At 34.9% G+C, this 17,803-nt stretch overlaps 1 protein-coding gene across 5 annotated transcripts in view; it reads left to right on the top strand.

Moving 5' to 3' along the window:
• ZNF292 (zinc finger protein 292) overlaps nt 1–17,803 on the top strand; it is a 90,632-nt gene that overhangs the window by 54,483 nt on the left and 18,346 nt on the right. For 3 of the 5 annotated variants that reach the window (XM_045771976.2, XM_087865304.1, XM_087865305.1), the window contains one exon: nt 11,642–11,844. In XM_045771976.2, coding sequence (XP_045627932.2) covers nt 11,642–11,844 — 203 coding nt within the window. Of the gene's footprint in view, nt 1–515; nt 639–11,641; nt 11,845–11,866; nt 17,717–17,803 lie in introns of those variants that run through there. The other 2 variants (XM_087865306.1, XM_045771977.2) reach the window with 2 other exon arrangements.

The raw sequence follows: 17,803 nt of genomic DNA on the forward strand, positions 1-17,803 counted from the left end.
TATTCTGTTGGCATCCAGGTCCTTGAAAATAACCATAAAATGGTCATGTCCAGAAACCTAGCCCCTCGGATACTTACGAAATCTTCCTTCTTACCTTCAGTCCTTTAATCAATACTCTTTGATTATGGTTGTTTGATAAAATATGCCTGTTTTTCCTTTGTCTGCTCTATGGTTCTCCTTTTGTGTAAATAAGTATTTGATGAAAGACCATAACACCATAACAAGTATTTGGCTAGAGTTCTTTTAAGTAATAATGTTTAATATTGAGGTTAGTATGACCTAATTTATTATTTTTTAAAATGAACTTTTTATTTTAGAATAGTTTTAGATTTACAGAAAAATTGTGAGTTCCCCATATACCCCACTACCAGTTTTCCTTATTCTTCATATCTTACATTAGTATGATACATTTGTCACAGTTAATAAACCAGCATTTATACTTTGTTATTAATTAACTTCCATACTTTATTCAGATTTCCTTAGTTTTTACCTAATGTCCTTTTTCTGTTCCAGGATCCCATCCAGGATACCACATTACATTTAGTCGTCATGTCTTCTTAGGCTCCTCTTGGCTGTGACAGTTTTTCAGACTTTCCTTGTTTTTGATGACCTTGACAGTTTTGAGGAATACTGGTCAGGTATTTTGTAGAATATCCCTTAATTGGGAGTTGTCTGATGTTGCTCTCTTGATTAGAACTGGGCTTGTGGATTTGGGGAGGAAGATCACAGAGGTAAAGTGCCATTGTTATCACATCATATCAGGGGTACATACTATCCACATGACTTCTCATTGTTGATATTAACCTTGCTTACCTGGCTGTGGTGCTGTGTTTTGTCAGGTTTCTCCACTCTAAAGTTACTCTTTTTCTCCCTTTCCATATAGTACTCTTTGGAAGGAAGTTATCATGCAACCCACACTTAAGAGGTGGAAATTTAAGCTCCACCTCCTGGAGGGGGGAAGTATCTACACAGATTATTTGGAATTTACACAGATTTCCCCCATTTTCAGTCATTTATTTATATCAGTATAGACTAAGGGATATTCATTTTATACTTTGGTATAATCCAATACTATTATTTATTTTGTTACTCAAATTGTCCCAGCCTTGGCCATTGCGAACCCTCTCATTTAATTTCTGTGTCCCTTTGACATACCCTTGTCATTATAGATTATGTTTTTTATTTGAGTACTTTCTTGCTTTCTAGCTCTATAAGGTACTTCAGCTTATTTTCCTTATTTCCCGCCCCAGTTGTAGAATTGGCTATTTTTCCAAAGAATCCTAGTTCTTTTTTCTTGGAGAACAGTAATAGACCTGATAACTGGGTGTGTTTATTGCTACTGAAGTGACATTGCTTCTAGGGTATCATTGCTTCTAGGACCTCTCAACAGACAAAGCAAGAAAATATATGTAGGTATACTAATCTGTGTGTAGACACATCTGTAAATATTTCCATATGTAACCAGCTGTATTTATATCAAACTAAATAGAAAGGTTCATCCTAATGTCTTCCACTCTAATCCATACCACAGGGATCGTTCTTTTCTCCTCTTTTTGCTTATCTGTAACTTCTCACTTCAACAGAATGTCCTATAATTGGAATCATGCAATATTATAGTCTTTTCAGACTGACCTCCTACCATTGGCCATCTATATACTTAATCAGTGTTAGTGTACATGTATAGTGGTTTCAGAATTGATAACTTATACCTCTGTGGAAAACAACTTTACTGATTAGAATACAATGCTTATGTACGATTTCTCTTGCCATTTTTCTTATAGACTCTGTTCATCCAGAGTTAGTTAGGTGAGCACTTTATTTCCCTTCCTCTTTCAGTGAAGTTCTTTCATAACATTTATAATACACATTTTTTTTTTGCCATATTAATTTCATCCTGGGCTTCCCCAACCTCCTAAATTTTTAAAAATTTGCATACCTTAAGATTTCTTGTTTGTGCTGTAAAGTTCTATAGGCTTTGGCAAATGCATAGTACGATGTATCCACCATGGCGGTATCATACAGAATAGTTTCACTGCCATAAAAAATCAACTGTCTTCACCCACTGAAGCCTCTCGTGAACACCTGATAACTACTGATTTCTTTACCATCTCTATAGTTTTGCGTTTTCAAGATTGTCTTACAATTATAGCCTTTTGGCCTAGCTTCTTTTACTTGGCAATATGTATTTAACATTCATCTATGTCTTGTGTATCTCAACAACTCATTCCTTTTTATTGCTGAATAGTATTCCATGATAGTATGTGTTATATGAATGTACCAGTTTCTTCATTCACCTATTAAAAGACATCTTGTTTACTACCATTGCTGTTTATGAATAAAGCTACTGTAAACATTTGCATGTAAGTTTTTGGGTGGATGTAAGTTTCACACGAGTTGGGTAAATACTGGGGTAAGATTGCTAGATCATATGGTAAGACTGTGTTTTGCTTTGTAAGAAACTGCCAAACTGTTTTCTAAAGTGCCTGTACCATTCTGTATTCTCACCAGCAGTGAATGACGATTCATGTTACTCTAGACCCTCGTTGGTAATTGGGATTACCTATTTTGGTAATTGCAGCCATTCTGATAGGTGTGTCGTAATATCACATTTTTGTTTCAGTTAGCATCTCTGTGATGACATAAGACACTGAACATGTTTTCATATGCATATTTGCCATCTGTATATCTTCTTCGGTGAGGCATCCCTTTAGATTTTTTTTCTATTTTTTAATCAGGTTGTTTGTTCTCTTATTGTTAATTTTTAACAGTGCTTTGTATATTCTGGATACGAGTTCTTTATCAGACATGAGTGTTGCAAATACGTTCTTTCAGTCTGTGGCTCATCCTTTTTCTTAACAGTGTCTTTCACAGAGCAGAAATTTAAAATTTTAATGAAGTCCAACTTATGAATTTTTTCTTTTGTGGATCGTGCTTTTGGTGTTTTATCTAAAAACTCATTACCACTATGTTAACTATACTGGAATTAAAATGAAATAATATAAAATAAAAATAGCAATGCATACATACATACTCATTACCAAACCTAGAGTTCTATAGATTTCTCTCATAGAAGTTTTATAGTGTCACATTTTACATTTGGGTCTCTGATACATACTGAGATAATTTTTGTGACAGGCATAACCTAATTTATGATTAATGAATCTGTCTTGGCTCTTAATGCTCATGTATCTTCTGAACAATCACACACCATGCTTTTAATATAATTAATTTTGAGACTCTTATTCAGGATTATATCTGTTGCTCATCCCTATCTTGAAAATTACTTTTTCCCATTTATTTCCATTTGCTGCATTGTTCTGCCCTTTTAAATACAAAGCTTATTAACAGAACCACCATTAGAGGAATTCTCCTTTTTCTCCGTTATCATAAATAATGCATAGTCAAACCCAAGTGGCAATCTTTTCTCCAGAAGTTACCCACCTCTGCTAGTTTGATTGTTCTCAACATTTTTGGTGTGCTATGGGTCATCTTGGGTTCTGGCTTTAATAACATCTTGCATAGGTTCGTAACACTTGTGTGTGCATCGTTGGTCCTGAGCCTGCTTTCCATTTTGTACAGATCATTTTACAGTCTAAACTCTGAGAGAGCTCCCTATTACAGTCACACTGAGTTCCCTCAAACCTGTCCCTTATACTTCTATATTGGGATAATTTGCAGTTGCACAAATTACATTTTTGTTAGCTTGCCAGTCCTTTCTTGAATCTTAGGCCCTGCAGTCTTCTCCCCCCCACCCCGGAACCCCTTCTTTTTCAAAGGAAATTTCTTAAGCTTACCACAGTACTTATAAATCCTTAAGAATTTTGTGAGAAAATAAGTCTTTATTTCAGTAATAAACTTTGCATTTAAAAGTGAAGGTGGAAAAACTGTTCCCTGGTTTATCAGCTATTAGCATACATAAGATGTAATATTTGAAGGGAGGGGAGATGGGAGGAGAGAGCAGGTGATAACTCATACTTTCCAGGTAAATAGGATGAGGTCAGATCTGATTGCAGGCAGCTGCATTTAGTTTTGGATAGTCTCCAGTTCTTTCACCCTGATACTTCTGTTGTATTTTTCGTGTGTAGTATATATAGCTTTACATGTCTGTACAGAGAATGCCAGAAGAGGTGACTTCGAAAACTAGATTCAAATCTATTGACAGTTACTTTGTGTTAGGACATTTCTTACAGAGAGTCACTAAAAAGAGTACCTTAAAGACTATATTAAGTACTTTTAGAAATAACAGTTGGCCTAACTTGTTTCTCTTTGGTTTTGTTTCGTTTTTGTTTCCTTTTCCTTTTTCCTTTCCCTCCCTTCTTTTCTTTCCCTCCCTCCCTTCTTTTCTTTTTTCTTTTCTTTCTTTTTTCTCTTTTCTTTTCTTTTCTTTTCTTTCTTGTTGTTTGATTTCTCTTTTTTTGCCTTATGGCCTTCTCCCTTCTGTGCCCTTAATTGATCTTGTCCTGATATAAAAAGTAAGTGAATGGAACATTTTAGATTTTATTTTTAAAAATCACTTCTAAATTAGACTACCTTTTACTTATGTATAACCCTTAGATCATTGAGGACCGGTGACTGGATAGAATTAAGCTGATAGAATTTAACTGTAGTAAGCCTATAAAAGTGTTCAGTCCCATTTTAGGCTGATGACATATTTATATTTAATGTTAATTATACTCCTATATAATTAAATATAAATGTAGTGACCCCCAAATCGTCATTTTTACTAGAAATGGTTTTAAAATACACTCATTGGTTTCTTGAAGCATTCTGTTTTAGTAAGTGTATTGTATAATAAAGTTACATGGATAAATACGTCAACTTAATTACATTCAAATCTCATAGTGAAATCTTATTTCACACGAAAATTTTAGTGTTGCTTACTAACTAGGTTCATCTATGGCATGGATATTTTTTTTAGTCCTCAAAAATTCTTTTTTTTTTTTTTTTTAGATTTTATTTGAGAGAGTGTGAGTAAGAGAACAGGAGTGGGGCGTGGGGGGTGGGGAGGGGAGGCAGAAGCAGACTCCTCACTGAGCAGGGACCTGATGTGGGTAGATCAGGGACTCCAGGATCATGACCTGGGCTGAAGGCAGACACTTAAACCAACTGAGTCACCCAAGCGCCTCTAGTCTTTAAAAATTCTGTTTTATAGCAACCAAGTCAAAAAATCAGTTATGATCAAAAGGTTTTACCGTAGTCAAGTAATGACCATGAAGTTTCAGATTTAATGAAAAAGCAAGCAACATGATTTAAGAAATTCTTAAATCTTTTAAGTAAAAAATTCTATTTCTTATAAATGTAACATATTCCCTCAGGAAAGGGTGAAGGGTAGAGTGAAGATTAAGACTATCCCTAATTGGTAATTTGGACACCGAAATACAGATACCTAGAGAAGTGTTTCTCAAACCTGTCTGTGATTAAATTACCTAGAGAGTTTTTAGACATTTCAGTGCTGGAGGCCTGCCTCAGACCAGAGGCTCTGGGTCTGAGCCCCAGGCATCAGTACTTTTTAGAAGATCAACATACTTATGCAGCCATGGTTAAGAACCACTTGCCTACAGCTTGAAGTATTGTGTTTTTATTAAATTTCTAAATGTGGGGGCCCCTGGGTTGCTCAGTCGGTTAGAGTTTTAGAGTCTGCCTTCTGCTGAGATCATGATCCCAGGGTTCTGGGATCGAGCCCCACACCGGGCTCCCTGCTCAGTGGGAATTCTGCTGCTCACTCTTCCTCTGCCCCTCCGTCTGCTTGTGCTCTCTCAAATAAAAAAATAAAATCTAAAAAACAAAAATTCTGAATTTGGATATTTGTGACTAACAGTACTGCCTTGATTTTTTAAATTTATTTTTTTATTGTGGTAAAAAACAGATAACAGTGTACCATTTAATCATTTTTAATTGTATAGTTCAGTAGTGTTAGGTATATTCATATTGTTGTAAAAAACATCTCCAGGGGCGCCTGGATGGCACAGCGGTTAAGCGTCTGCCTTCGGCTCAGGGCGTGATCCTGGCGTTATGGGATCGAGCCCCACATCAGGCTCCTCTGCTATGAGCCTGCTTCTTCCTCTCCCACTCCCCCTGCTTGTGTTCCCTCTCTCGCTGGCTGTCTCTATCTCTGTCGAATAAATAAATAAAATCTTTAAAAAAAAAAAAAATCTCCAGAACTTTTCATCTTGCAAAACTAAGATTCTGTAACTTTCTTTTCTTTTTTTAAGATTTTATTTATTTAAGAGAGCGTACACGAGTGGTGGGAGGGGTGGGGGGGCCAACAGATGCCCCGTTGAGCATGGAGCCTGACTCAGGGCTCAATCTCAGGACCCCAAGATCATGAGCTGAGCTGATGTCAGATGATTAACTGACTGAGCCACCCAGGCTCCCCAACAATTTTTTTTTTTTTAATTCGGTAACAATTTAATATCAACTCCCTCTACCACACCTCTCCCAGCCCCTGGCTAACCACCATTTTATTTTTGGTTTCTATAACTTAGATTACTTTTGTTACCTTAATAAGTAGAATCATATCATATTTGCCTTTTTGTGACTGCCTTATTTCACTTAGCATAATGTTCTCAAGGGTCATCCATGTTGTAGCACATCCCAGGATTTCTTCCTTTTTAAGAGTGAATAATACTCCACTGCATGGATGTATACCACATTTTGTTTATTCATTTGTTGGTGGACATTGGGGTTGCTTCCACTTCTTAGCTTTTATGAGTAGTACTGCTGTGAACATGGGGGTGCATGTGCATATCACTTGAAGACCCTCCTTTCAGTTCTTTTGTGTACAAACCCAGAAGTGGAATAGCTGGATCATATGGTAGATAGTTCTGTTTTTAACTTCGAGGAGCTTCCAGATTGTTTTCCATAGAAGTTCCACCATTTTACAGTCCCATCAACAGTACACAAAGGTTCCAATTTCTCCACATCCTCACCAACACTTACTTTCTGAGTTTGTTGGGTTTTTTTTTTTTATAGTAATTTTTCTAATGGATTATGAGGTGATACCTCATTGTAGTTTGATTTGCATTTCTCTGATGGTTAGTTGGGTACCTTTTCATGTGTTCGTTGGACGTTTGTATGTCATCTTTGGATAAATGTCTGTTAAAGTCCTTTGCCCACTTTGTAATAGGTTTATTTGATCTTTTATTGTTGAGTTGTAAGAATTCTTTATATATTCTGGATATTAACCCCTTATCAGATATATGACTTGCAGATATTTTCTTCCATTACGTAGGTTGCCTTTTCACTTTGTTGATTCTGTCTTTTGATGCATAAAAAAAATTAGGTTTGATGTAGTTGCAGTTGGCTGTTTTTGTTTTTATTGTCTGTATCTTGGTGTCATATCCAGTAAATCCTTGCCAAGTCCAATGTCTTCAGGTGTATCTCCTTTGTTTTCTTTTAGGAGTTTTGTAGTTTTGGGTCTTACATTTAGATCTTTAATCCATTTTGAGTTAAATTTCTGTATGGTATATGGTAAGTGTCCAGCTTCATTCTTTTGCATGTAAACATGAGTTTTCCCAGCACCATTTGTTGAAGAGACTGTCCATTTCTCATTGAGTGATCTTGGCACTCTTGTTGAAGATCATTTGACCATATATATGAAGGTTTGTTTCTGGCCTTTTTGCTCTGTTGCATTGCCTATATGTCTGTCTTTATGCTAGTACCACACTGTTCCGATTACTGTAGCTTTATAAATAATTTTGAAGTAAGGAAGTGTGACACTTCAGACTTTGTTCTTTTTCAAAATTGTTTTGGCTATTGGGAGTCCCTTGAGATTTCATTTGAATTTTAGGGTAAATTTTTCTCTCTCTGCAAGAAACATTGTGATTTGACAGGAATTGTATTAAATTCTTAGATAGCTTTGATAGCTGGACATCTTAACAGTATTAAGTCTTTGAATCCACAAACACGGGGATCTCTCCATCTACTTGTGTCTTTAATTTCTTTCAGCCATGTTTTGTAGATTTCAGAGTACAAGTCTTTCACCTTAGTTAGATTTGTTCCTAAGTATTTGTTGATACTGTAAATGGAATTGTTTTCTTAATTTCCTTTTCAGGTTGTTCATTGTTAGTATATAAAAATGCAACTTATTTTTGTATTTTAATTTTTGTATCCTATAACTTGGCTAAAGTCACTTATTCTAATAGTTTTTTTGTGGCATCCTTAGGGTTTCCTACATAAAAAATCATGTCATCTGTAGTCGGATTGTTTTACTTCTTCCTTTCCAATTTGGTTGCCCTTCCTCCCTCCCTCCCTCCCTCCCTCCTTTCCTTCCTTCCTTCCTTCCTTTTCTTTCCCTCTTCCTTTCTTCCTCTTCTTTCTTTCTCTCTCTCTCTCTTTCTTTCCAAATGGTAAATTGTTTTTAAGAGAAAATACAAATTATATTTTTTAAAAAGGAATAATTGATGCAGATTCAGGTAGGCCATGGTGAAAAGTTTAGAATTTACTCATGGAAGGCAAAGGGAAAGCTTTTGAGTGTTTTAAGCTGGAGAAGATGTGATGGTGTAAGGGTGGATGCAGAAGACTAGCAGAGTGCTACAGAGTGGTCTGATGGATTAATGACGGGCTGGGAGGAGTGGGTAAATGGTAGGAGTAGAGGTGGAGAAAAGTGAATGGGATGGAGTATTTAGGCATTAGAAGTGACAGAATTAGGAGGTGAATTGGATGTGTGGGTGAAAAGAAAGCACAAGAGAGCATTTTTTAAGGCCACTGTTAGATTCCTGGCTTGAGCATGACTAAGTGAATTGAGATAATACGTACTGTGGTATAGAGATTGGTTTGCAGAGTTTGAGATGCTTGCTAAATAGCTAGTTCAGAGATGCTGCAGAGGAGATTGTGGGCAAATCTGGCCATGGAAATACATGCCCAGTAGATTAAGTTGAGGGAAATCCAGGACCTAGTTAGTCTAAGCTTTGGTGCATAGGACATGCTCATTTAATATTTGTGTAATGATTTATCACAAAATCAACTTATATATTGTAATATAGTTAAAGTTACTTATCTTTAATGTAGAAACTAGTATTTTTTAATACCGCGTAAGTGGCATTCTATGCGAAGAAGCCATTCTTTCTTACTGAGCTAGCTAAATATTATTGATTTACATTATCGTTTTACGTCGTCCAGCTCTCTTGATAGGCTCAAATGTAGTAAAATCTGCTTTTCTGTTCAAGTCCATAAATACAGAGAAAAGAGATTAAAAGGCTGCACACAGTAAAATTCAAGATATTTTTAGTTTTATGGGATGGAAGTGGAAAAAGCAGGGTAGAGAATGAGATGTGATGTGACTAGCTACTCAAGGATAAATATAAAACTTTTTTCATAAGTCTGGCAAGCCCTAAAACAGGTAGTCTTTGATGTGATATTATAATGCTGTAAGAAGAAGCATGCTCTGGATTGGAGAGAAGTAGAGAAAGATACAAAGGAATGAGAAATGGAAAAAGGCCAGGAAGAGTAAGCATTCTGCAGGTTCTGAATTGAGTATTGAGATATAATGTACTTTTGATCCATTTGAATCCTGAGCTTCGGAATACATGATTATTTTCCTTTAAAAGTTAATGCTACTTTACAGCTCTTTACTGCTATAAAGTGCCATTCTAAATAGAAGTAGACACACTTAATGTGAATTTGGTTTTCTTATCCCACCACTGTATTAAGCTGGAAGTCAGAAGACACATTATTCTGGTCCTGGTTCTGTCATTAACTGGCTTTATGACCCTAGGAAGTTACTTACTTTCTGTGAGCCTCAGTTTACTCATCTGCCAAATGATGGAGCTGGACGAAATGATCTATAAAGTCCCTTCTGCTCTAATATTCTATATTTTCTTTGGAAACAGTTTTGCCCTAAGTGTGGCAGTGGTTTCCCATCATTTTAAAAAAAAAAAATCTATGTTTTTGAAATTTTACAATATTAACATATATTCTCCTATATATTGAATTAGCACAGAAAATTATTTTGCACAATTTGTCATTCTAATTTATATGTTGCTATTTGAGATTTTTAGGGACTATTTGAGATTCTATTCAGTGTCATCAGTTTTGTTAAATACTTGCCACTTTTAAATAATTTCTTTGCCACAGTCCTCAGAATTTGTTAATTATGAGTTTTAGTGGGAGTGTTTTAAGTAATTCCCAGACTTTTTATTGTTAGATTTTCCCTTTTGAGAGAATTATTGTATTAGGAAACTAAGCTTTAGTTTTTTAAGTCTATGACTTATTTATAGCCAGAAAACTTTTAACTTTTTTTTTTTTTAAGTTTTCATTTAGAATCTTTCCTGATTTTGGTTTGGCAGTGAAATAAACGGTGAAAACATACTTGCGATATAATTGTCTGAGTGGGATCATGTGATACTAAAAAAAGTAATGCCCTGTATATGTGAGACATACAGTCAGAGGCACCACAGAGTTAGGCATTTAGTTTTATTTATCTGTGTTCAATCTTTATACTTTTTGATTTAATGTGTCAGAAGAATAGAGTTTCAGGTACAAAGGTCTAGACTTCAAGAAAAGGATGGAATTTGGGATCCTGTGTTAAAATGCTTATATGTTCATGGTTTTAATACTGAGGAGCCATGATTATACTGTTTCATAGAAGAATCTTTACACAGTGGAATACAGTGCAGTTAGATCTAAAAAATAAAAGTACTAGAGGGTAGCAAAGGATATTTAAAGAAGGAAGAACATCTCTCATTCTCCATCTTTTAACCCACAAATTACTTACTAGACATATCTTCCAGTCTGTTCATAAGTAAAAAAATTGTATGTTTTATTTAGAGTATTTAAAATTGTATTACTAAAAGCCTTCCAAAGGTTTCAGGCTAACTATCACCAAGTAAAATTTTAAACATGATTTTCTCATTCTGGTAAGGAAAAGAGGGAAGAGTTTAAATTTGTACTTGTTAAAATTTGAAGTCTCCTTCACAAATTCGAAAAATAAAAAATTTTATTTGTAGCTGAGAAGACAAGCAGTAGGAAATTTGAAGATTTGAACAGAATAGAAATGTATTATGTGTAAGTGGGTCTTAAGCAAATGTTGAGGTTTATCAGTTGATGTTTAAAAATTATAAACCTACAGAAGTTTCAGTAGACTCCCCCTACCCCTTATTTATTTTTCTGTAGATAATTCATTTGTCCTAAAACATCTATTAAAGCAAAATAGACTTCACCTTTGTAAAATAAAAAATACATCATCAGTATTGAATGCAATATTGGTTGAATCTTATCTTCTAGAATATCCAGTGGTTACCAGTATAAGTGTGTCATTCCCCAGCACTGCAGATTTCCAGGGATGCTAACTTCTGATATTCAAGAATAAATGCTGTGGGGAAAAGAATTTAGTGTAATTTTAATAGCATGGACTGTTAGAATTCAGTGCAAAATTATTATCATAAAGAAGTTAATTCACCTCATTCTAAATGGTACTCCCAGGGGTAAAAATATTTAATGCAACTTTCAGAAGTTAGCAGTGGAATTTTCTTTTGCTTATAAAGTCAAGTATTTTATAGTATCATGACAGTAATAGAAAATTGCAAAGCAAAAAAAAGAGTATTAGTTCCTGTGCTTTAAAAAAGATATTCCTTCTAAGTATTTGTATTGCAAATGAATTATTACCAAATGTTAATAATCTATTATGTCTTGTTTTTTAAAGTGAATGAATTTTTAGCTTTTGAGGGTCCCATCTTGTTGGATATGAGAATTAAACATCTAATCAAAACCAATCAGTTAAGTCAAGCAACTGCTCTAGCAAAGCTGTGTTCTGACCATCCAGAGATTGGTACAAAAGGTAGTTTTAAGCAAACTTACCTTGTTTGTCTTTGTACATCATCACCAAATGAAAAGTTAATCGAAGAGGTGAGTATGGTTTTTTTTTGTTAGTAATTATTTTTAAAAGTGAAGAAGTTAATTTTTAGTTAGAATGTCTTTGACTTCTTTTAGATAGTGAGGGACTGTTGTCAGTCTTAAATTTTAGTATGCTCTGGGGTAGTGATTCTAAGCAGCTTTCAGGGTTATATGTAAACTGATTTCATCTAACTTCTTTTTAAATTGAATCTTTTTACTGCTTTGGTTAAATTATGGAAATATGGAGGTGGCTTAAAAATTTAGTAGGATGTTTTTATTTGTTAGCGATTGGGCCTAAACTTTACTGACTTCAGGATACCTGTAGATCTAACTGGCTAATTTAAGTACCTATAGAATTTATATGACTTCCTCCTAAAAATATGTTCTCTGTTTTATACACACACACACACGCATAATGTATTCAAAAACAGAATGTATTCCTAGGGAGAAGTCATATAGATAGATAGGTATTTATATATATTAAGGTCAAATTTTTATCTGCATATTTAATGTAAAACTTTATTCTCTGTGAGACATATGATTTTTTTACTTCTAGTTTGGCATAAAGCATAGTATTCATGTATTTGTTTTATACTACAGAATTCTGAGATAGAATCATGGTCCAAATGGGAATTTGCATTTTGGAGGACTCATAATTCTAAAATGAAGTTGGAGACAGGGTAGGAAAATTAAAAGTTGTTGATCAAGAAACAGGGAATGTGTATTTAAAAATTTAGATAAAGAAAACTATAATGTGTTGAACAGTGTTGATTGAGCATTTAATGCACACAGGTGTCTTGTCTCTCTAATGTAAGTATCCTTCAACCCCAGAGCAATAGAGAGAGGAGAAGAAAATGACAGAGGACACACTTAAAGATGTAACAGGAAGAGTTGAGATACAAATCAAGACAATTAAGACAGCTTGCATGATCAGCTGATTAGACAGATACTATAATCAGTCTGGAAGAAGGATAGCTTCAGACAAAAAGCTGAATGCCCATATGAGGTTAGAAGTTGTAATTATAGTGGTAATTGTGTGATTGATTGATTGGTTTGAGAAAATAAAGAGGAAGATGGTAGGCTTGAACCAAGATTAGAAATAAGGTTGTTGTGGATGGTGAGGATAATCAGGGTACTGGGAAGAGTGATGTTTGGCAATTCCTAGGCTGGATAGACTAGAGTTCAGGGCTGTAGCTTAGGAAATTATATTATTAGTTTGGACATATAGAAGATTGAAGTTTTCTTACTAGTTCAGAATAGCTATGTAGACAGTTAACTGGCAGACATACAAAGTTTCTTGAGATAGCTTTTGAAATGTGTTTAACAGTTTTTCTAAAATTCTTAAATTATTGTGTTGCTGCTACATCTTAGATATTTTTCAGCTTCTTAGTAAAGCTTTCATTATCAGTTCATTCCTTGCCCTTATGTCAGTCTTCCATTCATCTCTCCTCCCTTCATCAAATTTTTATTAAGGGAATGATGGGTGCTAAGTAGTGGGGGGTTAAATGTGAGTTAAGGCATAAGTCTTAGCCTAAAGAAGCTTAACTTCTAATAGGAAACTAAACATAGGGTCATTAGGTTAGCTCTGAAGTCCCTGTTTGAAGTTGAAGACTATGAATTTGTAATCTGCAGGAAAAATCTGTATTTCTGACTCTCTTGAATAATCAAAAGATCTTGCAGTACTGAACTTAAGTTCCCTTTGATTTAATTTTTCAGAGTTGAGTAGCAGCAGCCTAGCTTGCTCTGGGAGATCCTCAGGAAAATTCCCTGTGAGGTCCCCAGGTATCTGTGATGTCATATAAAATGATTTTTTTTCCTTCTTACATTAAGCAGTAGAATTAAGGCTTTTCATGTTTTTAAACAGAGTTCACCAAAGTCTCACCCAGAAACAACTCTAGATCATAAAGTGCAGAACAGGACAGGATATGTGTAAGTCTACACATTCCTTGTTAAAACAAGTCCTCTTTTGCTTAGAGGTTGTTTGGTTACTCTTTTATGTTCCCATTACCAACATACAGAAATTTTTTCTTCATTGTTCCGTGTGAAGTGGGTTAAGATTGGCTGTCACCAAGGCCTGTATTATTTCTGCCCCAAGGGAAGGTAGTCACTTTGGAACAATTGCCCGGGTATTGCCCCCTTCAGATGAGGTATGCTCTCTCTCACACATTGATTTGCTTTTACCTGTCTGGTTCTTTTTTTTTTTTTTTTTTTTAAAGATTTTATTTATTTATTCGACAGAGATAGAGACAGCCAGCGAGAGAGGGAACACAAGCAGGGAGAGTGGAAGAGGAAGAAGCAGGCTCATAGCAGAGGAGCCTGATGTGGGGCTCGATCCCGTAACGCCGGGATCACGCCCTGAGCTGAAGGCAGACGCTTAACCGCTGTGCCACCCAGGCGCCCCTACCTGTCTGGTTCTTATAAGCATTTGAGTTTTTTACCCATTCCTTAGTGTATGGTAAGAATAGATATTGGAAAGACTCAACTCTGACCTGAATTCTGTGGTCCTTTTGAGGAAATCCTTGTCCAGGAAAGCCAGTAGGCAAGGAATTGAGTAGGATTTTCCCAGGATCCTTTCATTGTAATCTACCAGCTAGCCCTGGTAGATGGCTGAGGAATGGGGCTGAGAGAGATGAGTATTTATCTGGCTTCTCTGGAAGGAATAGCTTGGCCTGTATTCTTGGTATACGTATAAAACAAAGTGAACAGTGTTTTAGTATTTTAGATCTATTTAGAGCCAGTATTTCTATTGGTTTTGTCATTAAACATAAAATTTAAAAAGTAAAATCCTCTTTTTCTCTAACCATCCCTTCCCCATTTAATACTCCCCCAAGTTTAAAATTTGATACATAACCTTTCTGATATTTTTCTATGCACATACATATATTTTTATATGCTTCAAACTTATATATACACACCCTGACCTGCTCGTCACTTTTCCCCATTTATTATGGGCATCCTTCCATATCGTTCCATATAAATCGACCTCATTCTTTCTCATGGCTGCATAATTCCATAGTATGGATTTGTAATATCTTTAGTCAGATTGCGGACATTTAAATGGTTTCCTTATATATACATCCTTTCATTCTTGTCAGGGGTACACTGGTAGGGCAAATTTCTGGAAGCAGAATTGCTGGATTAAGGAGTTTACACATTTTAAATTAATAGATAGAGCCATACTACCATCCAAAAAAGATTATACCAATTGTACTCCCATAAACAGTATATCAAATTTCCTCTTCCCTAACACTGGAGATTGTCTTTTAAATGTTGGCTAACCTGAGAGTTAAAAAATAGTAGGTCATGATTTGATTTTATGTTTTCTTAGTACGGTAAATTTACCATTTAAGTTCTTCTTTATTTTTAAGGTTTATTTTAGAGGGAAAGCTAGTGGGAGGAGGGGCAGAAGGAGAGAATCTTTCAAGCAGAAGGATGGAGTGGGGGGGGGGGTAGATGGGGGAGGGGGGGGCAGAGGCTCCATCCCACGACCCAGGAGATCATTACTTGAGTCAAAACCAAGAGTTGAAACCAAGAGTCCAACACTCAACCAGCTGAGCCACACAGGCGCCTCTAAGTTCTTTTTTAGTTGGAAAGCAATTTTATGTTGATAAGCAAGACCTTTTAAAGGTACACTTGGCAATGTATGTAGAATACTGGTGAAGTGTTCTGTATTTTTTGAATACCTGGCATAAGGAGCCATATTAAAACATAAAAATCATTATTCACGTTCTTGAAATGATTTTTCTGTTTTAGAGGGAGTTAGCATAATATGTCTTTAACAAATAGATCATTCTGACTTTAAAAATTTGTTCACAGTTCTAAATTTTCTGGTGTTTAAATTTTTGCTCATTTTTCAAAGCAATAGAGAAAAGATGTCTCTAATATATTGTCATTGTTTAGGTATATACTGGTAATTCCTACTTTTGATGCCTTGGATTTAAAAAAAATAATTCTTGTTCATTAATAGCTATATTTGACTTGTATTTCACTTTCATGGTTTGAATTCAGCCATCCATTAGTTTAACTATGGTTTCATTTCCCTGCCATTCTCTTTAGTGTCCTGTTTTTCCGGGAGGACCATCTAGTGGCAAACCAGGGAAATGAAAGCTATGAAGTACACAATAAAAATTGTTTTCCTAGTATACCTATAAAAAGTGAGGTTTTCTGTATTACCAAATATGGCAAATGTTTCAGTTGATATGTTGTATATATGTGAAATAAATATATTGAGGCTATTTTACATACAAATACATATATATTTATAATTATTAAGTGTAAGCTAATAATATAGGTAATGTCATTGGGAAAATAAATTTCCTTATATATAATGTACACATTTTGTATCATTTGAGCATTCAAGAAGAGTGGCTTTGGTTTTAGAAGAACAACAGCAGAAGATCAGATTCAAAACAAATCACACTTTCAGGATATAAGATTTTTTATTAAACCTAAACATGTAAAAATCAGTATTTAGCAATAAAGGGCCTCAATTTGCTTGTGCATGGGGAATTCTGAAAGAGCACAGACTTTGAAGCTGCACCTGGGTTAAAATCTTGACTGCCGCTAATTAAGTAAGCATGTGACTTCGAGCAAATAACTTAACCTCTTTGAACCTTATCTCTAAAACGTTGGCAGTAGTATCTACCAGACAAGCTATTGTGCTGGTTAGCAGTGCTATTTCTGGAGAAGCTAGCACTAATACATAGTAGCTGCTATTATTATTACTATTATTAACATGAAAAAATATAACTTATGGGTTGACTTCTAAAATTTGTCTGCATGTGTGTACCAGGGTAATTGTTTAAAGTTAACACAGCTTACAATAAAAGATAATGTGATGGAAAAAGCGTGTTTAATGTCAGTTAGATAAAATTTGATTTGTAGCTCTACCACTTAATTAACTGTTGCAACCTGGGCAAATTACATAATTTCTTTGAACCCCACATTCATTATGTATAAAATGTTAATGATAATACCTACCTAGTAGGAAATTTATGATTAAATAATAAAATATGTCTGATAATGCACTTAACAATGTAGATATTTGAAAATATTTATTGTATGATTATATGTTGTTCAGCCCTTTTTTTATTTGTCTAAGTGGGGTCACTTAAAGGTAAAGATTTGTTAGAAAGAGTCAGACGGAGGAGTAGTGAAAAGAGCACTGCACCAGGGAATTCCAAGACTTAGGTTTCAGTCTTAACTCTGCCACTAACTTCATCATTACTGTAAGAAATCATTGTTAAATACACAGACTCAGAGTTGGGTCTTTTCTTGTTTTAGAGTTTTCTAGCCCAACTTTATAAAATGGAATGTCTCAATCTGTCCTCATGCAGCCTTTATCCTCCTCAAAGATCAACCTCCAGATAATCCTCATTTAGACACTTGTTCAGTCCTAAACACATTACATTTTACAGATACGCACGCGCACGCACACACACACACTTTTCCTGTACTCAAAAGTTGATCAGGAGAGAGAGAAGATATACAGGGAGGGGCATGGTTATCTCTGTGGTACATGGGTGCCAGTGGTCTGTATTGGTCTCTGTTTTTTTTTTGGTTTTTTGTTTTTGTTTTTTTTCCCATTTGTCAGTTATACCATGTTGGAATTAATCTTTTTATTTTGTGGAACACCAGTGATTTGTGATTCGCTATATTCTTGTCTTACAGCAAATGCTTATAGAGATCTATTTATGTATTAAATTATTGTAATGTGGTAGTAAATTTAATTTTTCAAAAAATAAGCAATAGATATACATGTGTAATTAAATGAAGAAGTTGCCTTCATCTAGGTTATACTTATGCATGCATGACTGTTGACAGGCTTTGAGATGGAATGAATTTATATGAAAAGAAAAATAATGGAGATTTATAGAACACTGAGGTGAGCTTAATTTAAAGGTGGTATAACTACATAAAATGTTTCATAGTATACTTTCTTCCCCTCAGATGAATACACACTTTATTAGTC

Source organism: Ursus americanus, chromosome 11 (assembly GCF_024610735.1).
Source record: "Ursus americanus isolate L20-20 chromosome 11, mUrsAme1.1.p, whole genome shotgun sequence".
Taxonomy (NCBI): Eukaryota; Metazoa; Chordata; class Mammalia; order Carnivora; family Ursidae; genus Ursus; species Ursus americanus.